The sequence below is a fragment of the Podarcis melisellensis genome (genome assembly GCF_964234715.1).
Source record: "Podarcis melisellensis genome assembly, chromosome: 8".
Lineage (NCBI taxonomy): Eukaryota > Metazoa > Chordata > Lepidosauria > Squamata > Lacertidae > Podarcis > Podarcis melisellensis.
Window position 1 is genome coordinate 66678766 of NC_138540.1, and position 24944 is coordinate 66703709.

Below are 24944 nucleotides of genomic sequence, written 5' to 3' on the forward strand. Positions count from 1 at the left end.
TATGCATAATGGATTTTTAATTTTTTTTGGCCTTGAAATAAAACAAGGCGTTGGTCACTTGATCCCGTTGTAGGTGTCGCCTGTGGGTCTGTTTGCAAGGCTAACAACAAACTGCCCCAGGATCTTGATCACTGCTGAAGATTCAAGTTGCTCTGCGAGGGCTACAGAGCAGGGAGCTGTCTGTGGTGCTGAATATCCATTCTTTGACCCAGCAACTCTGAATGAAAGGCATTGCTAGCTCCAGGGCTCACCTTACCATCAAGCAAAATGAAGCCATTGCTTCAGCTGGCAGATTTCAGAGCGGGAGGCTTCTCTTCCTGCCCCATATTCATCTCTCCACAACCCATTTTTCCCTTCTTTTTTTTTTTGGAAGCTTCTCGTTATCTCTTGGATATTCAGCCTCTTGGCTTCCTAGGGAGAGTGAATTTGGATATCCTTGGGTTTTTTTTCTGAGTTATGGGGAAACTTGAAAGCTCCAGAACAGACCTGGGGATAAATGTGGCCCCCTCGTCTTCTCTTTCTGGCCCCCAGGACTCCTTTTGGGTGCTTTTTACATAGCTGGAATATGCCCTTGAAATCAGATCCTGCTTCCTGCTTGCCGGATGGAGGATAGGGAAGGGTTTGTGGGAGTGTGGAAAAAGCTAGCCTTCTGTTATGAAGGTAAAATCCACATTTGTTGCTCTGCCCACTTTTTTGACCCTGCCCACCACTGACATGTGACCCTCCGGCTGAAAAGGATTCCCTGCATGGGCGTAGTCAAGTGGAGGCACCCCCCATCTAGTAAAACAATAGAAATACTTAACTAACTGGCCAATCATGTGAGTTCTGCCCCAACAAAAGTCCTGCCTCCCCCAAGCAAGTCCTGCTCCCCTAACAAAAATCCTGGCTACGCCCATGATTCCCTACCCCTAATCTCCAAACCAATCACAGTGCCGAGGCAATTTATTCCCTGAAATTTGTAGCTGAAAAACAGCCTGAGTGATTTGGAAAATAGAGTAGGGAATCTCTTTTTGGAGAGGGGGAACAAGAAATGAGGTGAAGTCAAGGGAGCTTTGGAAAGGAAGTTACAGGGTGGGGCAGTGAAAATCAAGTTGGGAATCTGGACCAGCCTTTACGGCAGCTTTCTTGCAGCTGATTTAGCCCTGCAGTGTTTTGCTGGAAGTGCATAAGAGAGAAAGATGAGGGAAGAGTGCAAGATTTAGAGGGCGACTGTCTTTGCTTAGGAGTTTTAACATACACACTGCTCTTACTTGTTCTTCCCACGTCTTTCCTGCTAGCAGTGACCAGTTCACATATTTTCACATTCTAATATGGCTTGTTGGGAGTGAAGCACACTGAACCACACTTTATTTCCAAAATTTGGGAAATGCTGTCTCTTTAACCCCATTAAAGTCTAGGAGCACATTGTAAGGAATGCCGTCTGCCAATGGCTCTCAACATGAAACCGGATTTTTATTTATTTAAAATATTTGTAGTCTGCCTTTTGGGATAAAGCCCTCCCAAGGTGCCCTTGAACACATACATTAATAATAGAAAATGCTAATGCGTCAGGAACATAGGGAATCTGCCTTATGGTGAGTCAGAACACTGGTCCATCTAGCTGTGCACTTTATACACTGGCTGGAAGTGGCTTTTCCAGGATGTCAAATGGGGGTCTTCCCAGCTATACCTGGAGATGCTGAGGACTGAGTCTGGAACCTTCTGCATGCAAAATGGATATTCTACCACTGACTGAAGAGCCTTCTTCCCCTCTGGTCTCCCTCCACCTCACTGTTGCCTTCTCTGTTCTCTTGTTTCATATAACTGTAGAGTTGGAAGGGACCACAAGGGTCATCTAGTCCTACCCCTGCAATGCAGGAATATTTTGCACAACATGGTATTCGAACCCACAACCCTGAGATGAAGAGTCTCGTGCTCTGCCTACTGAGCTATCCCAGGCAAAGGATGGCATAGAGGGAAAGAGTGGAGGACAGAAATCATAGAAGATGCCGTTCTCAATTTTTCACAAAAAGGAAATTAAGAAGGTGAGTGATGCTGCAGGGATTCACTTCATCAGTCACCGTGCACTTCTGATCCCCCCCTTTAATTTTCTTTAAAGCAACAATGCCAGTAAAGCAGCAAAAGCAGCCTTTTCTGATACAAGGTGAGTTGAGGATACCGGGTGAAGCCAGGTCAAAACAATAAAAGGAAATACAGCAAAAGAAATCAAGGAAGGGTGATTGTAAGGTTGTACCTCCAGATAAAGGCTGTGCACACATCACCAGCCTAAAATTGAGCAAGGTCATGTGTTCATATCCCCCACCCCTCTGCATTTCAAATTACATTTGCACATTAATCATTCATTCATTGGATGTATACACCACCTTTCTGCCAAGGCACTCAAGGCGGTTTACAATCTTAAAAGAATAAAATAAATGCATTATATAAAATGAAGACTGACTGTGGAGTGTCTCATGGCTTTCTTTGGAAAAAGGTCAATGGAAGCTAACCATGACATCACACTGACTCTCAATAATGAAAAAGAACAGCTTGCAGGAGCTTATGGGAATGGGAGTCCAAAACAGCAGGAGGGCACAAGGCTGGGCCAGAATCATGTGCTCATGTACAGTATAACATGCTCTGGGCCCCAGATATGGCAAGGGGGCTGAAGTAATCCAACACACACTGGTGACTTGGACCCAGATCTTCCTGGTCTGAGTCCAACATTGGTATTTGCTAAACTGTGTCACGCTAGCTCTCATGCTGGCACACAGGGCAACGCTATGTAACTGTCAGTCCGACACCCTCAATGGGAAGCCGAGCAGCTCTCCTCCAGACTGATTTGTATGGTGACGCTGCTGCACGCCCTCCCTCTCTCTCACATACACACACATTATAAAAGAACAGAGAGTGCTCTGGTTCAGGGTGTCCTTGACCCTCTTTGTGCATTGTCATGGTGCTATTGAGCTCAAGTCACAATACGCTCTTTGCACAGACTTGGCTGAGTGTCTGGAATCTACACAGCATGTACGAAGCAGGCGAGCTGGCTCTGCAAACACCATCTCATTAATCTGCATGAAGCTGAAGCAAAGCCTTTTGGTGACGGCTGCATCTCAGACCATCCCGCCATCACTAGGGCTGTCATGTGTGTGTGTGTGCTTTGACACAAATTATGGGGAAAGGGCAGGGAGTTAACCGCAAGATCTTCAGGTGTTTCTGCACCAATGCTGCAAGCATGGAGGCAGAGCATAGCCATTATGGCTAGTAGCAGTCGATGCTCTTGTCCTCCATGATCTTCTTTTGAAGCCAGTGTTGTTGAACTTCATCTCCTGTTGTCCCTGACCATTGGCCATGCTAGCTATGGCTAATAAAAGCAAGCTCCGACAGCATATGGAGGGCACCATGTTGGCTACCGCTGCAATTGTTCAAACAGGCAGTAACTAGAGTGTGGATCGCTGTGGCTTCGTCCAGGAACAGCCATAGCTGGAAATAGGCAAGCCGCACCACGGAAGTCCCTTGTGCTGCCACTGACAAGGTGAGCTGTAGATCAGCCTTTACCAACCTGGTGCTGCTCATGCAAAACAGAAAAGTACAGGTAAATGTGCTTCATCTGCATAATATATCCAGTTGCAAAAGTGGAGTTTTACCCATTGTTTCAAGCCTTTGCAGGACGACGCATTCTATTCCTATGCGGGAAACAGTTGCCCGTTTCTTTAACTCGCAACCTACCACCAAGCCAGATTAATTAAAGACTTTTGAGCGAAGAGAATCCGGTGCTTTATTTTCCCCCTTTACATCTCTTAACAAGTGTTTTGCTTCTTAAAATAGTAATGCCAACTTGCACCTGCAATTAAGTTGCTTCCCTTTTTGAGCCAGGCAGCTGATACTAATTGCTGAAACTTTCCAGGTGTTCATGTTTCTTCCTTTCCATTTTCTTTCTCATGAGGGATGCCCTGTATTCAACAACATCAGAGCTTAACGGGGAAACCTCCGCTAATATTATGTGGGATGCTTGTCTGAGAGAGACTTGCAGAAGGCCACACGGAGAGCTTTATGTCCGAGAGAGGATTTGAACCCTGCTCTCCCTAATCCAAATTCCACACTCTGCCAACCACATTGCTCTTGATTTTAAAAATTGCTTTATTGTTGACTGTCTTTGCTGTGGTTAATTGCCTTGGGTGCTTTGTGTCAGAAGGTGGGTATAAACTGAAATCAATCAATCACACCAGATATCATAGAATAAAGAAAACTGTAAACTGGATCATTCCTTTAATAGTTATAAATCAGGGACGGGGAACCTGTGACCTTGCAAATGTTGTTGGATTCCAGCTTTGATCAGCCTCCAGGCAAAGGCAACCTCGGCCCTTCAGATGTTTTGGGACTACAATTCCCACCATCCCTGACCACTGGTCCTGTTAGCTAGGGATCATGGGAGTTGTAGTCCCAAAACATCTGGAGGGCCGAGCTTGCCTATGCCTGCTCTTATCCCATACCTAGCGAGCATGGGTTTGAGTGGTTTTCCACTTGCCTCGCTCCTGTCCCAGGGAAAACCCACTCTTTAGTGCTGAATTGGAGCAAACGTCAATCCAGAGAAAACCCAAATTGCCATTTGCTCCACTTGAGCACTATAGAGTAATTTTCCCTGGAGAAAAGCAGAGGGACAAGAGGAAATCGGAATGAGCCCTCTGTCAGCATGGCCTGTGGTTGGGGATGATGGGAATTGTAGTCTAGCAAAGTCATAGGTTCTCCATCCCTAATCTTCAGCGGGAATCCCTGACACCACAATAAGACTGGGCTCCCTTCTTTGCATGTGGAAGGGAGATAGGGTTGCTGGTGCCAAGCTGTGCGTCTCACGTGAAATGTACACCAGGGATCAGCAGCAGCATTTAGTACATGCTGCTTTAGCTGTGCAGAAACACCCTTAACCAGCACAATGCAATGCTGGAGAAGGATTCACAGCAGGAACTGGATTAAGACCGTGTGGGTGTACATGAGGCATTGCATTGGCCTTGGCTTCCCTCATTTTGATTGCACCCCTCTCCAAATGAATGAGTTTCTCCCACCCACATTACTCCACACATCCGCTGGCCAGCAGCAGAGCAGAGCAGAGGCTGCTTGCAGCTTGTTAGTGCTGCTGGGGAAATCTGGCTTGGACCTAATGGCCTGTGAGTGGATGTCTGGGGGGGAGAAAGCAACAGGCTGTATATGTGAGCACAAATGCATGCACAGAGGCAAGTCTAAGAGAGTGCCTAAATGCTCAGGGAAGCACTCAGGGCTTATGACAGTGGGGCTGATGTGCCATTTTATGAATCAACATGTGTAGGCTGTACTGAATTGGTGACTCAGCGCACTGCAGATACATTCGCTTCGCTTCTCTTTCTCCTCCCCCCCCCCCAATGTTCTTGAGAGCACAATAGCTTTTGGACACCGTCAATTCCTGGTACTTTTGGTTCATTACCTGTCTTAACCTTTCCTGGATGCATTTGGGCATATTTCCCTCCCTCAGAAGAAGGGAGGGAGGCAGGAAGGGACTGAAGTTGATGTTTTCGATAGTCAGTGAGAATTCTTCCCCTCCTGCATAACCTCAGATGTGTCATTTAAGATACAAGGTGAGAGCTGAATTTTCTCCTGGGGGGGGGGGGCCCAGTTGCTTCTGCTACAGAATTGCCTGCTTTATTTCAAGGTAGGCTCCCTGTATGATACCAGGATGATTCCTAAGGTGGTCAAGGAAATTTCCTTATGTAAGCAGCAGAATCATTCATGCGATACAGACTGCTTTGGACTGTGTTGCTTCAGGCGCAAGCCGGTGCACCTGTGTGTGCCATGCTTTTGAATTCTCTCCTTGGGGTGGTGGGGAACCCTTCCTATGGAGAACATGCTAGCCTGTCAGGATGAAAGCCAGCCTATGAAATCCCTGACATGCTGGTTTCCTTTGTCCTGGGAATTTTCCTCTGCTCCCCAAGGAGGCATGCTCTACCTTGTCCTGCAGATGTTGTACCATCCAGCCCATGGAAATCAGTACCATATGATTTTGAGGCACCTGCATCTTGGTTCTTAGATGACATGTTGACCAAGCGAAGCAAGGCAAAGTTCAGTTTCCATTTAGGCAAAGTAAAGTGCTAGTTCCCAGGATGGCAAAAAAGCAAAGCTCAAGTTATAGGTAGCACACTGGATAGAGCTTCGTATGTTGCTCAGTCTCACAAGCCGGTTTGAATCGTGCTTCCACCTCATAGAAACTCAAGCAGAGCTTCAGCTTAGTCTGTTAGGAGCAGCTTCTTCCACTCACAGGGGCCTTGCTGGATTGCAACAGCTTTTGGCTCCGACAACATGGGGGAGACTGTGCCACCCCCACCCACATGTGCAAAACCTGGCTTTCCATGAATCATTGCTAATAGCACCCCCTTTTTTCTCCGCAGCCCAGTTCTGGTGACACAGTCCTGATTACAGTCACAGTCTGGTAATCATACCTCAGCAGCAGTGTTCAGTGTTGTTCTTTGTCAGGTATGAGTAACCTGTGCCTCTCCTGGGCTGCAGCTCCCATCACCCCTGACCATTGGCCATGCTGGGCTAATAGCAAGTGGAGTCCAGCATCATTTGCAGGGTCACAAGTTTCCCATCCCTGAAATATAATGTGAAAGTGCTGGAAATTTTAGACGGGGTGTTCCTAGTCGCCCAACCTCAAAGGCAGAAGGAATAACTATTTAATCATGGAATAGTCAATGCCGTGCCTACCATGCATTGCTGGGCTATAACTCTCATTTCCCCCAACTGCTGGCCTTGCTGACTGGGCCAAGGATGGGAGTCATAGTTCAACAACATCTGGAAGGCACCACACAAGCTGCTAGCCATGATGACCACGCTCTGCCTCCATGGTCAGAGGCAGTAATGCTTCTGAATGCCGCAGGAAGGCAGAGGGCTCTTGGGCTCAACTCCTGCCTGTGTGCTTCCCCACAGGCACCTGGTTGGCCACTGTGAGAGCAGGATGCTGGACTAGATGGGCCACTGGCCTGATCCAGCAGGTTCTTCTTAGGTTCTTAGTCCTGATTTAACCAGTTGACATCTGGGGTGTAGATAATATGCCCCTCTCTGCAGTAACAAACTGATGCTAAAATGTTCAAGGTAGTGAGCCAGTGTGGTGTAGTGGTTAAGAGCAGTAGACTCGTAATCTGGTGAACCAGGTTCGCTTCTCCTCTCCTCCACATGCAGCTGCTGGGTGACCTTGGGCTAGTCACGCTCCTCTGAAGTCTCTCAGCCCCCTTCACCTCACAGAGTGTTTTTTTGTGGGGGAGGAAGGGAAAGGAGAATGTTAGCTGCTTTGAGACTCCTTCGGGAAGTGATAAAGCGAGATATCAAATCCAAACTACTACTACTACTCCTCCTCCTCCTCCTCCTCCTCCTCCTCTTCTTCTTCTTCTTCTTCTTCTTCTTCTTCTTCTTCTTCTTCTTCTTCTTCATGTAAACATAACTTTGAGGGAGCCTATGTGACCCCTGGAATAATTCAAGGGGAACAGGACTGTTAACTGCAATTTGATTTGATGACTACTACTACTACGTCTCAGTGTCCCATTGCACCAGAAGCAGTTGAGTCCTGCTGGCCACATGAACTGGAAAGCTGTCTGTGAACAAACGCCGGCTCCCTCAGCCTGAAAGTGAGATGAGCGCCGCACCCCCATAGTCACCTTTGGCTGGACTTAACTGTTCAGGGGTTCTTTGCCTTTGCCTTTACTACTACTACTAATAAAACAGAACCTCCAGGTATGGAAGCAGGGACAGAGTAGGAGAAGACCACCATCTTCATCACGCCCTATTTGAGAGTACCCATAGGCATCAAGTTGGCTGCTTTTGGAATAGAGATTCATCTAGCTGGGCTTTTAAGTCTCAGCCAGCCAGCCAGCCAGCCAATAAATCCTACGTGCTTAATTAAACTGCTGTGTGGGCTACTGAGAAGGATGGGCAGGCTGATAACCTCTCAGCCCTACTGCCCTCACTGTGGGCTCTTTGTTTTTCACCTGTGCATCTTCCCCTTTAATTGCTTGCCTAATCCCCCCGCTTTTCCTTGTGGCCTGTTTTGGCATTGATCTGATCTGATTTGATTCTGGAGGAGATTGCGTGAGCCGGACTGTCTGTCAACCTCCGTAAGCCCTTGAGACCTTGGGGTCCTCATGGTTTATCGAAAGGCTGCTTTGCCGAGGTCTGATCGGCCTGGAGACTTATGTGCGGTTTCATAGCAACAGAGGGAAATAGCTGTGGAGAGGCTGGCGTGCGTATGTGAGAGACAGAGAGAGGGTCAGAGGGGGCTGCCTGGAATTATTGTCAGTGATGTGTTTGATTTAAGTTTTGAATCCTGCTAAAAAATCCAACCTGGGAAGCCTGTAAGCAGAGCATGAATGCAACAGCAACTCTCCTCACCTGTGATTCCCAGAAACTGCTATATATAAGAGACTCAAGGCCTCTGACAGTAGAGGAAGAACATCGCTGTCATGGCTAGTAGCCTTATCTTTCCCAGATTGGCCTGCTCCTCTTTTAAAGCCATCTCAGTTTGTGGTCCTCACAGCATCTTGTGGCAGCGAGTTCCATGTTTACTGTACTCTGTTTGAAAAAGTTCTTTCTTTGGTCTGTGCTGAGTCTTCCACCATTCAACTTCAGTGGATGGCCCCGGGGTTATTATAATGAGGGGAGTCAGGTGGAAACTAGGAATGCTCTATGGTGGAAGAATGTATCTGTGTGCATTAAAATACTCTGTTCGTTCAGCCCAAACACTGAGGTCCAGCTCTGAGGGCCTTCTGGTGGTTCCCTCACTGTGAGAAGTGAGGTTACAGGGAACCAGGCAGACGGCCTTCTCTGTAGTGGTGCCTGCCTTGTGGAACGCCCTTCCATCAGACGTCAAGGAAATACACAACGATCTGACTTTTAGAAGACATCTGAAGGCAGCCCTCTTTAGGGAAGTTTTTAAGTTTGATGTTTTATTGTGTTTTTAATATCCTGTGGGAAGCTGCCCAGAGTGGCTAGGGAGGCCCGGCCAAATGGGTGGGGTATATTATTATTATTATTATTATTATTATTATTATTATTATTATTATTATTATTATTATTATATTATTATTATTATTATTATTATTATTATTATTATTATTATTATTTTATTATTATTCACTTAAATAAAGCAAGCGGAGACCAGAGGGAAAAACCTGGCAGTCCTTCACTGAACAAAGGGAACACAAGAGCATATATAACTTGGGGAGAAAGAAGCAGAGGTGCTTTGCCTAATTGGGAAAGGCCTTGTTGAGAAAGGTTCAACCAAACTTCCAGAGGAAAGCTGCCTCAGAGTGGCAAAACAAAACAGAGCACGTACTGCCTCTTTGAGGATCTTGCCACTCTTTGGTTGCTAAGCAACACTGCTGCCACCTGCTTGGCCAGTGGATTTACTGACAACTGTGTTAACCCCTAAGTGACAAACTGAATGATCCCTGCTGTTGCCCTTCCAGAAGGTTTGTATATACCATTCCACCTTGCTACACCCCATCTTTCACTGGCTACCATGGTTTTGCTGGTGTTGCTTGCCTGAGAAGCCAGTCCTGCAGGGCTAAGGATGTGGGCTTAGGTGCCCTAGAAGAAACATGTGTCTCTGTCATTGACTCTTTGATTTGTGGGGGATGCAAAAGATGTCTCAAAGGTAATCTCCAAAGTAAATTTGCCAGTTCCGGCCATGCACCCACTGCCCGGTGAATCACTGCACAGGGATGGCTCACTGTATGCTATTTAGTGATATAATCCCATAATCATAAGAGTTGGAAGGTGCCTCAGAGGTCATCTAGTAAGACCATCTGCTCAGTGCAGGATCCGCAATGCAGGATGCAACTACAGCAGGGGCCACCCATGTAGCACCTATGGATGCTATGGCACTCTTGAAGTCTTCCCTTGGCACCTACAAAGTCTCTGAGCTTACACACACACACACACACACACACACACACACTGCCCCCTTGGTTATGAAGTGGTGAGGATGGGAACCTTTTTCATCTTTGAAAATCGCATAGAGCTGAAGGAGGACATTGGAAGAGAGCCACACTTTGCCACTTCCTCACTCAGCTTCATGTGCATTTGATGGCTCAGATTAATTCCACGGGACCTGGCCCTTGGGGAAGTGAAGTGTGTGCATGCAACACTTTCTCTCTGGTCTCTTGGGGCGCAGGGTGGGTGATCTGCGGAAGCAGAAAGAAAACTGACCAGAGAAGGTGGTGTCCATGTCACTCACTGACGAATGGCCTCAGGTGCTTGGCAACCGCTGAAGGAAACAGCATCCACGGCAGATGGTGTCCCAGCCTTGGACTAAATCCCTCCAGTGAAGGAGAGTACACTACATGTACACTAAATGTTGGCTGGCTCAGGGAAAAGTTTATGGAAGTGCAAGCAGCCCAATGAGGACCGAGCATGCTTGGCAACCACAGAATGCTGTCTACCTGGGGTGGTGGAATGGAAAGCTTAGGGAAAGGGCACGGCTTGCTGGCTGGCATCTTGAACAGGAGCCTCCACACTCAGGTCCCATCCATATCCATTTAAAGCACATGGCTTTACCAAAAATTAGCTGTCATTCCTTCATTGCAGTGGGTTGGACTAATGATCCTACAATTCTGATACTATATAGTTTGGATCTATAGTATTTGTAGCAGGTCATAGGTAAAGGTAAAGAGACCCCTGACCATTAGGTTCAGTCGTGACCGTGCTTTATTGGCCAAGGGAGCCGGTGTACAGCTTCTGGGTCATGTGGCCAGCATGACTAAGCTGCTTCTGGCGAACCAGAGCAGTGCACAGAAACGCCATTTACCTTCCCACCGGAGCGGTACCTATTTATCTACTTGCACTTTGACGTGCTTTCAAACTGCTAGGTTGGCAGGAGCAGGGACCGAGCAACGGGAGCTCACCCTGTTGCGGGGATTCAAACCACCAACCTTCTGATCGGCAAGCCCTAGGCTCTGTGGTTTAACCCACAGCCCACCCGCGTCCCTGTAGCAGGTCATAGAAGCATAGAATTGTATAGTTGGAGGGGACCCTGAGGGTCATCTAGTCCAACCCCCTGCAATGCAGGAATCTCAGCTAAAGCATCCATGACAAATGGCCATCCAACCTCTGCCTAAAAACCTCCAAGGATGGAGACGGTTCCACGATCGAACAGTTCTTACCAGATTCCACAGTGGGTTATTTTCTGAGCTTCAGCAAAAGTGAGGGAGCCCCTCTCCACCACCACTGCCTCCCGTCCTGCTTTCCTTGATTCTTGCAGGTGACCCCCAGATCGAAAGATGCTGATGCATGTGTCCGCTCACGAATGCTCACAATTGTGTGTGTACCCAGAAACAGGTCCTCTGCTTCTCAAGGAACCTTCTTGCCATTAGCCTTGAAAGGCTTCCATCCTTGAGGGAGTCGTCATTAGCCGTGGTAATTTCCAGAGCTCATAAAACAAGGAGTAAAAAGAAAGTGTGCGAGTGACGGAGAGGGGGGGGAGGAGGAGGAAACCCATTAAAGTGATTATTAATATTCCAGGCACCTATGCAGAGAAGCTGCAGAGTGTTTACGCTGCGATCCCTCGGCGCAGGATGAGGTGTCAGCTACACAGCGCAGGAGGGTGTTGTGGTCTCCAAAGGTTCTGCACTGCTAGGCTTACAATTCATCCCCTCAGACGCACAAATGTTTCATTCAGAACTGCAGCAAAAAGGAATCAATACTGTCATCTTTGAACACTGCAACTTCTGTAGGCATTCTGTAGGCATTTTAATTGCCCCCTCTCTCCCCAAACCTGGTAGACCCAGATAGCATCACCCTAGCATCTATCACACATGCTAGGGACATTGCCTTTCCCCCTCACCTGCCTGGGTTCCTGTGCCATTAGCAGCTTGCAAAACAGGTAGGCATTCAGCAGGTGAAGTGCACCTTCAAAGCAGCATCTGTTGAATTCTTACCACCTCCATGCCAGGAAAGATAAAGAGAGATGAGTCCTTTGGATTGCACAGGTTGCTCAGATTTCTTAAACAACAACAACAACAACCAACCCAACACCCCAAATTTATATACAACTGTAAAGAAAAATTCAGGTTGAGACCAGGCTCTACAATCCACACAATGGACAAAGATGTGGAATGCAGTGCTTAGGAATTCCCTCCCCTACCTAGCTGGATGGAACCAGCACTAGGAACAACTTGTGTGACAGCCGCACCTTACATTTAAAGCACATGGCTTCCCCCAAAGAATCCTGGGAGTTATAGTTTGTTAAGGGTGCTGGGAATTGTAGTTCTGTGAGGGGGTAAACTCAAGTTCCCATTATTCTTTGAGGGGAAGCTACCGCTGTTGAAGTCATATAAATGTAGTTTAAATAAACAGTGTGGATGTATCCATAGGAAGCTCCCTTGAAGCAGGTCCAACTTTCCATGTTGCCTGGTTGCATAGTTTACTCTGACCGGCAGCAATTCTCTGAGTAGGAGTTCTTTCCCATCCTGTGGTACCAGGGGTCTTTTAACTGGAGATGCCAGAGGCCATCTTGTAGCTCCTTGAAGACAGATATGCCTGTAGAGTTCTATGCATGCCAAGTTCTAAGCATGAAGGGTTTTGCCCAAAACTTACTAATGAACCCATGAAGGTCAGAGTACGCAATCCCTATCAAACCACTTCCACAAATTCTTAAACATCTGAGAAGGGATCTCTCTCATCACATCTACACCATACATTTAGACCACATGGCTTCCCAAAAGTACCCTCTGGTAACTTTAGTTTACAACCCGCATAGTGCTAGAGTTCCCAGCACCCTTACTAAACTACAGCTTTAAATGTGTGTTGGGTGTGTGTTCAGGGTACAGTGTGGGTGCTCTTCCCTTGTTCCATAGGGCACCCCCTGCTGGGTGAAGCAAGGATTGCTGCAATGGGTGGGACCTTCACTGAATTGTTCTTTCATCTATCCCTTCCTTGAAAAAGTGCTGGCCACTCAGTTGTGGTGCTTTGCTTAGAAAAAGGCATGTGTGTGCCTGAAAGACTCCCCCTGGTGACTTATGGTCACATGGATCCCTTCTCCCCCATCCCAGATGTGTGGCAGTGTTCATCAGCACATGCTCAGAGGGACTCTTTTTATAATTCACGACGGCCAGTCTTCTCAGTGCTGAGCCCTAGTGTTTCCAAGCACACTTCACAGAGGGGCTTAGCTTGAATGGAAACCCCCTTAGGTCACGCTCACCGCATGCCTGGCCTCCCAAAGACCACCCGCTCTCCCCCCCCCCGCTGCCTCTTCTCCTTGAGTCAGACTGCAAAGCAAAATTAGACGTGGCTCATTCTCCAGGGCCCAGTCAGCTGCCGCCTTTGATTAGGATTCTACGCACCGCCTCCCTTTCCCCACCTCTGATGAGCTGTCAGAGCAGAGTTGGCAGCAGGGAAGCATCACTGTGGTGGCATTGTTGTTGTTGCTGCCGCTGCTGCAGCAGTGGATTTTTCCTTTCCCGGGGATGAACGTCACCAAGCGAGGGTGTGGGGACCCCGTCACAGCATCCCTCCTTGCTGTTTTGGCTCTCGCACCGATTCCTAACCCAGCAGTAACAGCCCACTCATTAGGCCTACCAATTCAGCTCCGCTGCTGCTGCAGTCGCCAGAAGCCAGGTAGCTCCCCCATTCAAACCCAGAAGATTTGCTAGCAATGTCTTATACTCAGCCAGACCGCTTGCCCTTTTCAGCTCAGGGCTGTTGGCACTAACTGGCAGCAACTGCAGGGTTGGGGGCAGGGTTCACGCCCAACCCTACCTGGAGATCATAGAATTGTTGAGTTGGGATCCTGTGGACTATCTAGTCCAGCCCCCTGCAATGCGGGAATATGCAGCTGTCTCATACCATTTTGAGGAAGGGGGGGGGGGGAATCCTGTTTCCAAATAGGCATTTGTTCAAGCAGGACATCTGTAGCCAGTCTAAATAAGAAAGGGCATGCTGGTTTTCCATAAATTTGGAGCTCAGAGGTTAAACTTGGAAAGGAAATTTCTCCTGCAGGTTTTACTTAGCTAAAGCACAAACAACAACAACAACATATTATTATTTATACCCCGCCCATCTGGCTGGTTTTCCCCAGCCACTCTGGGCGGCTTCCAACAAAGTATTAAAATACAGTGGTCTGTTAAACATTAAAAGCTTCCCTAAAGAGGGCTGCCTTCAGATGTCTTCTACAAGTCTGGTAGTAGTTTCTCTCTTTGACATCTGGTGGGAGGGTGTTCCACAGGGCGGGTGCCACTACCGAGAAGGCCCTCTGGCTGGTTTCCTGTAACTTGGCTTCTCGCAGTGAGGGAACTGCCAGAAGGCCCTCGGCACTGGACCTTATATGTTTACAGCTCCAGTTCATTTGCTTCACATGTTCATTATGGTTATTTCCACAAAGGTGCTCCTCCTCCCATTTCTAGAGTCCTGACTCAGTTGCTGAATCTTCCATTGTGAGCCATGATAATCTGCTCAGGAAATTCCCATTCTCAGAAGGTGGTGGACTCTCCTTCCTTGCAGGTTTTTGTGATACAGGTTGGATGCTCATCTGTCCTGGATTCTTTAGCTGTGATTCCTGAATTGCAGGAGGTTGGACCAGATAACACTTGTTAACTCATTCAACTATATTTTATGCTGGGGTGGGGACTGAGTAGAAGGGAAGGAATCGCCAGATTCTGAAGAGAGCCATTGTGGTATAATGGTTAGAATGCTGGACTAGGACCTGGGAGACCAGAGTTCCAAACCCCACTCAGCCAGGAAGCTCACATTGGGCCAGCCACCATCTCTCAGCCTGACCCACCTCGCAGGACTGTTGTGATGATAAAATTGGGAGAGAGCCATATATGCCACCTCAAGCTCCTTGGAGGGAAGCTGTGGTGTAGATGTCATCATAATACAGAAAAATAAAAAAGTTGAGTGGCAACTTGGACTGATCAGGTGATGAGCCTGAGATTTGCCAGACCATATTAGGAGCTGATGGATTGGTGTGCAGCACCCCTATGTGGTGAACCACTGAACTGCATGTGGCAGCCTTCTTAGTGAAATACCTTAAGCCCCTGTAACAATCCATCTGGATCTCCATTGAATTCTGCTCTTTTTCTGCATGGCATGTTGATACTTATATTATCTCTTTTCCCTTTCCTTTGGATTTTATAATACATCACATATTATATACTATATGTGTATGTTCTTCCATGCAAGTCTCTTGGAGACCAGTTAGGTGACAAGCTACAAATAAGTTTAATAAATAACACTACAAAATAGATAAAAGATACCGAATCAACACAAACAGCCCTGCATCGTCCAGCCTTTGCCAACCTGGCGCTTTGGAAGAACAGCTCCCATCAGCCCCAGCTGGAGGGTGCAAAGTTGGAAAAGGCTGCCCTAGTCGGTGCATCCACTTCCATGCTAGCACACCTTCCTCCTCCTCCTCCTCCTCCTCCTCTTCCTCCTCCTCTCCCCCCACCCATGTGTCAGATCATGCATGGAAATACCCATGCAATCAAAACAGAAGCTGCCAATGCAGCACTGGGAAAAGGCCCCCAGGGAGCAACTTCAAGGCAGTGCCAGCTGCGCCACAAGTAACCTGTTATTAACCCAGGGAAAATAGGAAGCTGCCTTATACCGAATCAGACCATTGGTCCATCTCACTCAATATTGTCTACACTGACTGAGCTCTCTAGGGTTTCTGGCAGGCCCTGCTTAGAGGTGCTGGGGCTTGGGACGTTCTGCATGCAAGGCAGAACAACCAAATAATAAATGCAGGTATCTGAATGTGCTTAAATGTTACTTCAGTGGATGCCCTCTTTGCAGTTGGGGCCTATATGTACTCATGCTGGATGGCCACTTCAGATCCACCCTGTGACATGTGAACCTAAGAATCTGCCTTGTACCAAGTCAGGCTATTGGTCCATCTATCTCAGCATTCTCCATACTGACTGGCAACATCTCTCCAGAGTTTTGGATAGAAGTTTTTTCCAGCCCTCACTGGAGATGCCAGGGATTAAACCGGTGACTTTCTGCATTCAAATCAGATGCTCTGCCACTGAGATATAGTCCTTCCCCTGTTCCCACACACCACAGGAATCATGGAAAGTGGCTTTATGCCAAGTCGGACTAGCTAAGTATTGTCTATGCCAGGGGTTGGCAACCTTCGGCCCGCAGCCCGCCAGGCCTCCCCATTTGATATCAGGTGTGAGATGACGAAGGGTAAGGCAGGCGCTGCAATGGAACCACCAGGAGGTGGGGTCACAAAGGATCCTTCACCCTGGAACAAAGTGTGCTTTCAACTACCCATTGGAAGCCGATGGTGCGGTAGGTGCACACTTTGCACAAGGAGAAGGAAGTGGTTTGATGGAACTGCTTCTCTCTCCCAGTCTGCTTATATACCACCAGGGGGTGGGGGAGATAAAGGAAATAATTCTTTCTCCCCACCCCCGCAGCTGCCGCTCCTGCTCCTGGTGTAAACAAGAGAAGAAAGCCTAGATTTTTAAAACACTGGCTTTCTTCTCTTCCTCCTCCAGGGCAGGAGAGCCGCAAGCAGAGAAATCTTTCTCAGCTTCATTCCCTAAGGGATTTTGACAGGTAGCTGCCAATTTTGGCCCTTCAGGCTGATCTTGATAAGGATCTTGTCTGTGTAGCTGAAAAAAGATTCCCCACCCTTGGTCTACACTGGCTGGCAGTGGCTCTCCAGGGTGTTAAGCACAGAAAGATTTCTCGTACCACCCCTACTTGATTTTCCTTTCAGGTAGGTATCCGTGTTGGTCTGACGCAGTCAAAATACATTAAAAAATTAAAGAATTGTCCAGCAGCACCTTAGAGACCAACTAATTTTGTTCTGGGTATAAGCTTTCGTGTGCATGCACACTTCTTCAGATACACTGAAACAGAAGTCACCAGACCCTTATATAAAGTGGGAGGGTGGGGTGGAGTTTTTCTCAGAAGGGTAGTAAGAGATGGGTGATTGACTCAAAGGGTATGGTAAACCTGTTGATTGTTAACGACTGCAATTAGTCCTACAGGAAAAAGCAATGGATAGTATGCAGATGACCAAAAATAGCTTTAACATATGTAATGAGACAAGAATCCAATATCTCTATTCAGACCAGGTCTCTCCATAGTTTTCAGTTTAGTAATAAATTGTAATTCAGCAACTTCTCTTTAAAGTCTAGAATTTCAGAAATAGACTTGTCACAACTTATTACTAAACTGAAAACTATAGAGAGACCTGGTCTTGAATTTTTTTAATTTTTAAAAATTGATTTTCCTTCTCTCTCTTTCTTCCCCGATAAGGAGGTTGCTGGGGGTTAAACAACAGACTTTCTGTACACAGGGCACTGAACCATGGTCCTTCCCAGCTTATATGGTCGTCAGAGGTCTCTGCAGGCCCCTCTTCCAAGCCATACCCCTCATCTGCTTTTCTTGGTGTGTTTGCTTAACTGGTCCTTGAATTCTGATAATGCCTCTTCCTCACCTGGATGGAGGAAAGAGAGGGGTGTGTGGTAGAAACTAGGCTACTGTGCACATGTAGAATTGGCACCCATCTCTCCGCCCACTTTTGCTTCTGCCACTGCCACCAGCCCCTTGGGAGGTTACCCAGAAGGCCTGAGGAAACGTTTCCCACCGCTGAGGTAACCTAAGCTCACCTGATCACACACTTTTGGAGATAACTGGAAAACAACACTGCTGTTATTTATTTCTTTATGTGTTGAAATAATATTTTAAGAGGAGAGTTAAAACCCTGCTCCCCTTAACCCAGAACTATGAGACAAATAAAAATCTCCAGAAAACTCAACACTTGCACACACAAGGCATTATTTTGGCCTGGATTTTCAAAAGTGCTTCCCCAATTCTGGAAGTCGTGTTGCCATAGTAACAGTCTCTTGAGTGATTTATGGCTCCCCTGCGAAATGTTTTGGATATAGCAGGCCAACCAAAGGCAGGCTGAGACAATCCAACAGGAGAATACTAGGTGTGGGGGGTATTCAGTCATTTAAATGGCAAACCTATCTCATCTGCACTTTCCAAAACAATATGACAACCAAAACACAGCCGTGCTTTGAAATTTGTACTTAAATGAATTTTGCAAAGCAGCTCTCTGGGCAAGTAAACAAAGAGACGAGGCACAGAGTTGGATCTGGCTGGACTAAGTTTCCAATAATGTTGCTAATTCCCGCCCCCATAACTGGAGTCCAGAAAATATGTGCCCACAGGCTGCTCCACCATATGTGCCAATAAGTCCCTATGGCTCCACAGTGCCTCCGAAATTACTTACTCCTTGAGTTTTGAATATGTGCTATTTGCACAGGTGTGAGGAACCATCTATGAGCAATCTTCATAGCATGCAATTTTCTGCAAGTTGATAGAATAGTTTCAAAGAACAGGGTTTATTCCACCAGCTCCGGCTTTCATGCATCCAGGGACCATTCAGAAATTCATTGTGTGCCTCTCATGGTCATGCAGAAGGAAACTTTATCTACTTCAGTGGCCGTTCTCCAGCATTCCTGTTAGTGCCTCCTCCAGCCTTTGCTCTACAGCTGTTTTGAACTACCACATTGGGGTAGGCTGATTGGGTGTGCATGACTACTTGCCTGTGAGTTGGATCTGGGCTAAAACTTCATCCGTGGCTCTTTTCCCAATTGCTCAAACTCTGTAAGGTAGGCCAGTACACAATACTGTATGTACTAACTTGCCTGCTGACTTTGTCCTAGTAATCCACTAGGGGGCGATTTTAGCTAATGTTATTCTCAACTTGCATTCTTACAGGTTTTCCCAATTTAAGCATTTGTCTGGTGCTATTTTATGCATTCACTTTGCAGGTATGTGTGTTAAAGTTGCTAGGAAATGCTTATAGGCCAGCATGCATGATTAGAAGAGAGAGTTTATTTCTTCAGGCAGTTGTATGTGTTTACTTATTGTGATTGCACACAACACATGGCATTCTCCTAAATAAAACTGAGTAAGTTGAATGGATCAAATCCCTAGGCTCTTTGTGCCCTGGGTCTTGACAGGGGACAATGGGCATCAATGGAAAATTTGACTATCCCTTTCAAGCCTACAGCCACACCACCCTGGATGCACCCAATCCCGTCCGATCTCGGAAGTTAAGCAGGGTCGGGCCTGGTTAGTACTTGGATGGGAGACTATCTCTTTCAAAATCTGACACAGGTTCCCATACCAAGCATTTTTCTCTAGCTGAAAAGGGTCCCTGAACTCTGATAGTGCCTCTTACTTGTCCAGATGGAGGACAGAGAGGTGCAGGCAGGAGGGTGTAGAAACTAGCCTATGGCACAAAAAGGTAGTTTTTCAGTCCGCTTTTGCTTCTGGCCCCACCCACAACTGGCATGTGGCCCCTGGAAGGTTGTTCAGGTGGGAGTGTGGCCCTCCGGATGAAAAAGGTTTCCCACCCCTGTGGCCCTGCCCTTAACTGGCCTGCTGTCCTCAGGTGTGGTGGAAGATAATGTGACAGCTGTCCTTAAAGATCTGCAGTGGCTGCCTGTTTGCTACACAGGCTGATTTAAAGTGCTGGCTTTGATCTATAAAGCTCTATACCAGGCGTCAGCAAACTTTTTCAGCAGGGGGCTGGTCCACTGTCCCTCAGACCTTGTGGGTTGACTGTATTTTGGGGTAAAAAATGAACAAATTCCTATGCCCCACAAATAACCCCGAGATACATTTTAAATAAACACACACATTCTACTCATGTAAAAACACGCTGATTCCCAGACGGTCCGCGGGCCGGATTTAGAAGGCAATTGGGCCGGATCCAGCCCCCAGGCCTTAGTTTGCCTACCCATGCTCTATACTGCTTTGGCCCCAAGTACTTGAAGGATTGCATCCCTTCCTTCTGGCTGACCCATGCTGTAAGATCTGTGGAGGAGACCCTGCTCATAGTTCCACCTACAGCTACAGTCCACGGTGCGACTACATGCAGCAGGGCCTTTTAAGTTGCTGCACCCCAAGTGTGTAATCCCCTCCCCACAGGAATGCAGCTGTCTTAAACATTAGCTGTGTTATGTGCTGGATCAAGACACAGTTGTTTCTGGAGGCCTGACCTGATGCTTGTGGTGACATGGAGGTTCTTTTTAAAAACATGTATATTTTTTTACAGTTGTGGCACCGGTATTATAGCCTCATCTGTATTGGCTTTTGAAGGCATCTCTATTGACACAGTCATTCCCCTGATCACTCAGTGTCTTGTTTTAATTGCTGTGTTGTTTCAGTTGGATTGCTTTAGTTCATACTTTAATTATGGGTGTCTATATTTCAGTGTTTTATGATACTGCTATACTGCATATTTCCCAGTATGGATTTTTATATTTCAGTATTGTGCAATTTATTCTTATGCTTTGTGAACTGCATAGAAGCCTATTTTGGCATTAAGCAGTATAGAAATATAATAATAAGGGTGGCGCTGTGGGTTAAACCACAGAGCCTAGGACTTGCCGATGCGAAGGTCGGCGGTTTGAATCCCCGCGACGGGGTGAGCTCCCGTTGCTCGGTCCCTTTTCCTGCCAACCTAGCAGTTCGAAAGCACGTCAAAGTGCAAGTAGATAAATAGGTACCACTCCGGCGGGAAGGTACAGTGTTTCCGTGCGCTGCTCTGGTTCGCCAGAAGCGACTTAGTCATGCTGGCCACATGACCTGGAAGCTGTACACCAGCTCCCTCGGCCAATAAAGTGAGATGAGAGCCGCAACCTCAGAGTGGGCCACGACTGGTCCTAATGGTCAGGGGTCCCTTTACCTTTTTAAATATAATAATAGTAATATGAAGATGGGTGATGCAAAACCCATAGCGTTGTTAGTTAATTAATTAATATATACCACTTACATGCCAAAATTACTTCCGAAGCCAGCAACTGGATCCTTTCTGATTTTTATAATTTTAACTTTCGCTATTCGTATTTTATTTACATTGTTGCTTTTATCACCTTTGCATCGATGTGTGCATCTCATGAATGCTTTTCTGTAGCACTCTTTGGGTTAAAAGGCAGGACAAAAAAATAATGACATTTCCCCTAATTACTGCAGGTAGCAAAACCTCCAGGGCAGGCCTGTGATCATGTGCAGAGTGGGTGGGGGAGAAAAACACACTGCACGCGCGCATGGACACCTTTTTATTCATCATTACCGTATAAAACTTCCAGGGTGGAGCCTGCTTCTTAATTGCAGCAGCTCAAATTAAGCGGGCGAGCTCTTCGTTTTGGCGAAGGCTCTTTGGGTTCCGCTTACGCACGGCGGCTCCTCAGCATAAGAAACGGACGCGCGCCGCGGCGTGCGAGGGCGGCGAGGACCCGCCCCTCTCCGGCGGGGGCGGAGCTGCTATAGAGCCCCGCCGGCGCACCTGCCTGCCCCACCCCCTTGAATTCCTCCCTCGGTCCCCGCCCGTGCGCGCCTCTGCTCGCCGACTCGCCGCCTCCTCCTCTTGCTGCTGCTGCTCGGCTGCGTCCCCGGGAGCCCCGATCACTTTACAGGCGATCATTGTTCCCAAAGTGAAAAACAAGCGCCACTCTGAGCTGGGCGCTCGCTGCTGGCGCTGCTGCTTGCTCCGGAGAGGATCCAGACATGCCTCCTGCTGCGGCCCGCGCCTGGCACCTGCGGGCGGCGCTCCTCTGCGCCCTGATTTGCGCGCACGGCGGGGTCCCCAGCCAGGCAGGTGGGTGAGATCCGGCGTGGGTTTGTCTGTCCCCCCCCCTCGCCCTTCCTAAGCCCCATTTCATTCCACCCCAGCCCCCTCCACTGGGGGAGGTCTCTCTCGCTCTCGGAAGGGGGGCTGCGTGCGCGCGGGAAGTTTTGGAGCTCTCGCTTTCCCCCAGGTGGGCTGGATCGTGGGCCAACGGCCGGTTCCTCCGAGCCACTCAGGACCTAGCGGTAGGCGGGCGAGTTTGCTTCCTGGGACAGGGTTGGACCAACCCGACCATCGCTCCGCGAGAGACTCGACGTTACTTGCGGCTCTTTAGTGGGTAATAAGGCGTTGCTGTACTTTGATCCACGAGGAGCCTCTCCGGGAAAGGACTTGGAAGTTCTCTCCTTGGTTCATTTCTTAACCAGAGAGCAGCGCCTGCTCTTCTGAATTGCCGTTGCACGCGTGTTCGTTGGACTCCAACTCCCAGCAGCCCCAGTACGGCCGGGATGGTGGGAGTCCAGCAAAAGCTTGAGGGCCACAAGTTTTTTCATCTCTGCTTTTAGAAGAAGTCACTCTCATGTTGGCGTTCATGCTGTGTATATAGGCCATCATTTTGGTTTTATCCTTAATCTTGAACTTTGGAGGAATTCAGAGCAACATTCCTGCCGTTGTCCCCATTAATCCTCACAACAATCTTTTGAGGTGGGTTCGACTGCTGTATGTGTGTGTCTCTGAGAGAGAGAGAGGGACCCAAGCGCACTGAGTGGAGCCACTCTAGGTTTGAAACCAGCTTTCTCTTCTCAAAGTTTGATGCTTGATATAGGCCAAATGTATAGCCAGTGTGCAAATGGATGTTTAGCATTTGATTTAAGAGAAGCTTGGCACACAGGAATTGCTCATCCACAGACCTGGATAATTCATAGAATAGATATCCCTTTCTGTCACATTGGAATGAAAATATAGGCCTGCTATGTGGCAGGTGTGGAAACAGGCAAATTCCACGCTAGAGATCATTCCTGAAAGAATTGGAAATTAATAAGCTGATATCGTAATGCAAAGTACAATTCTTGCCACTTCTCGCCTCAAAAATGATCTTGTAGAGTTGGGAAATGTTTAGGAAAGGGCAACCAAAATGCTCAAGCAACTCCCCTATGAAGAAAGGTTGCAGTGTTTGCGTGTTTTTCAGTTTTGAGAAAAAGCAAGTAAGAGGCAACATAATAGGAATGTATAAAATTAGACATGGCGTGGAGAAGGTAGGTAGGGAAAAAGCTCCGTCCCTTTACAACTTGTGAATTCGTAGACATCCAGTGAAGCTGAATGTTGGAAGATACAGGACAGATAAAAGAAAATGCTACACAAAGTGAATAGTTAAACTGTGGAGTTTGTTCCCACAGGAGGCAATTATGGCCACCAACTTAGATGGCTTTAAAAGAGGATTATACAAATAAACGGGGGATACGGCTATCCATGGCTACTACACGTATTTGCTATGTTCTGCCTCCATGGTTCTGGATGTTGCTAGAAACCACTGAGTGGGGGCAGAGATTTCGCCTGTGCTCAGGTTTTGTTTGTGGGCTTCCCATAAGCTCCTGGTTAGCCCCTGCTGAGCCATGTGGGCCAATGGCCTGATCCAACCGACTCTTCTTATGTTGATGCAGGGCTTCTTAAACTTGCACATTCTTCTGCTAGTCACCCCAGTGCTAATTCAGGTGCAGGCTGGGATGCTGTCTGGGATGCTGAGTGGGCCCGAGCCTTGAGTAGTAGTAGGATGAAAAACAGGACAGGCCTTCTGCTCCTTTAGTAGATGTGTAGAAGAGGAAATCTGAGCAGATGTAGCTTTGTCATACAGGTTGCATTTGCAGAAATGTCATCATCTGCTTATTAAAAGTTCAGAAGCCCTATCCACCTTTGCACTTGGACACTCTGTGAAGGCATGCAACCACACAGAAAACTGTATGTGAGCCCAGCCACTGGTCAAATGGGTGTGTAATTTAAGGGAGTGGCTGTAGAAGGTGCCATGTTCAATCCCCAGCATCTCCAGGTAGGGCTGGGAATGCCACCCCCCTGCCTGAATCCCTGGAGAAGCCGCACACTGCCAGCCAGCATAGTAGGTCCTGAACAAGGTAATAAGAAGGAATCAGTAATAAGAGAATTTCCTGTGTTCCTAATTCAGCTAAGATCTGCCATCCAGCCATGTTCCTCTTTGGAGGGAAAGGGTTATGGGGAACGTCAGGCATTCATTTGTACATATGAATGTCTGATTTGCATCTATACTCACTTAACCTGGTAATAAGTGGAACACATTTGCATGAAACAGCCTGCTCTTAGCTTTGTGTAGGACAGTGCAGCTGTGAGTGTTTGAACTGCTTCCAAAAGCAGACTAATGGAGAGAAATTAATGTTTTCATCAGAGGCCTTTCTCTGGGTGCTGCACCTGAGGGAGGTGTACAAGGTGGTCTTTTCAGTGGTGGCCCCTGCCTGTGGAATGTTCTACCCAGGGAAACCTATCCAGTACTGTCTCTGTTAATCTTTATGCAGCAGACTGAATCTAGAAAGCTCTGAGAAATAGAAATAACTTTGCCTGTTGATAAAATAGACCACAAGGTATGTTCAAGGCCAACTTCCTTGCAGAGTATGTTACACAACTGGGGAGCCACCACTAAGTAGGCCCTCTTCAGAGTTTCCTCCACAGAAGATGCATGTTAGCATTATTTAGCTCTCATCCCTCTCAGTGTTCAATCTAGGGCATTTATTGCTTTTTAGTAATGTTGTAACCTGAGAAAAAAGAGCTCAAACAGTTGCTTTTCTCCTACTCTGGGTGGTTTTTCAGTCTGCTTTGCATGCAGAAGGTCCCAAGTTCAATCCTTAGCATCCCCAGTTAGGGCTTAGAATGTCCCCCATCTGAAACCATGGAGAGGTGCTTCCAGTCAGTGTAGGCAATACTAAGTTGGCTATGCCAATGGTTTGGCTGGATATATGGAAACCTCCTATGTTCCTTTGTTTGTATGAACAACCTAACATGCAGTGACCTCTCTGGTTGACATGTGCTCTGCAAACCTGTCACTTAAGGTTTTCCAGGATGCCTGTTGGCTGAGGAAGTGAATCAACACTTTATCTATGTGTCCTCTCTCACTATGGATCTGTACCACTGAGCCCTAGGTGTAACCTTGGCACCGAGCCTTTGCCAAGTTGCTGTTGCCTAATTAATGTTGTGAAGTTGTTGTTAGGGTGCCAGTGACAGTTGGATGCATTGTAAGTGTAATCTGAGTCCTTGGGGTTGGGACGGGAAAGGAGAGATGGTAAATAAATGACCTCTCAAAGAAGCAGAAAAGGCTTTAAAGCAAAGG

The 24944-nt window shown here is 47.4% G+C and overlaps 1 protein-coding gene across 2 annotated transcripts in view; it reads left to right on the forward strand.

The window, feature by feature from the left end:
- The first annotated feature begins 21335 nt into the window (after positions 1-21335).
- The window catches only part of CD164L2 (CD164 molecule like 2), a 34733-nt gene continuing 31124 nt past the window's right edge, over positions 21336-24944 (forward strand). Inside the window, exon 1 of one of the 2 annotated variants that reach the window (XM_081921012.1) lies at positions 21336-21628. In XM_081921012.1, coding sequence (XP_081777138.1) covers positions 21538-21628 — 91 coding nt within the window. In that variant the 5' untranslated portion in view covers positions 21336-21537. The remainder of the gene's footprint in view (positions 21629-24944) is intronic. The other variant, XM_081921013.1, reaches the window with a different exon arrangement.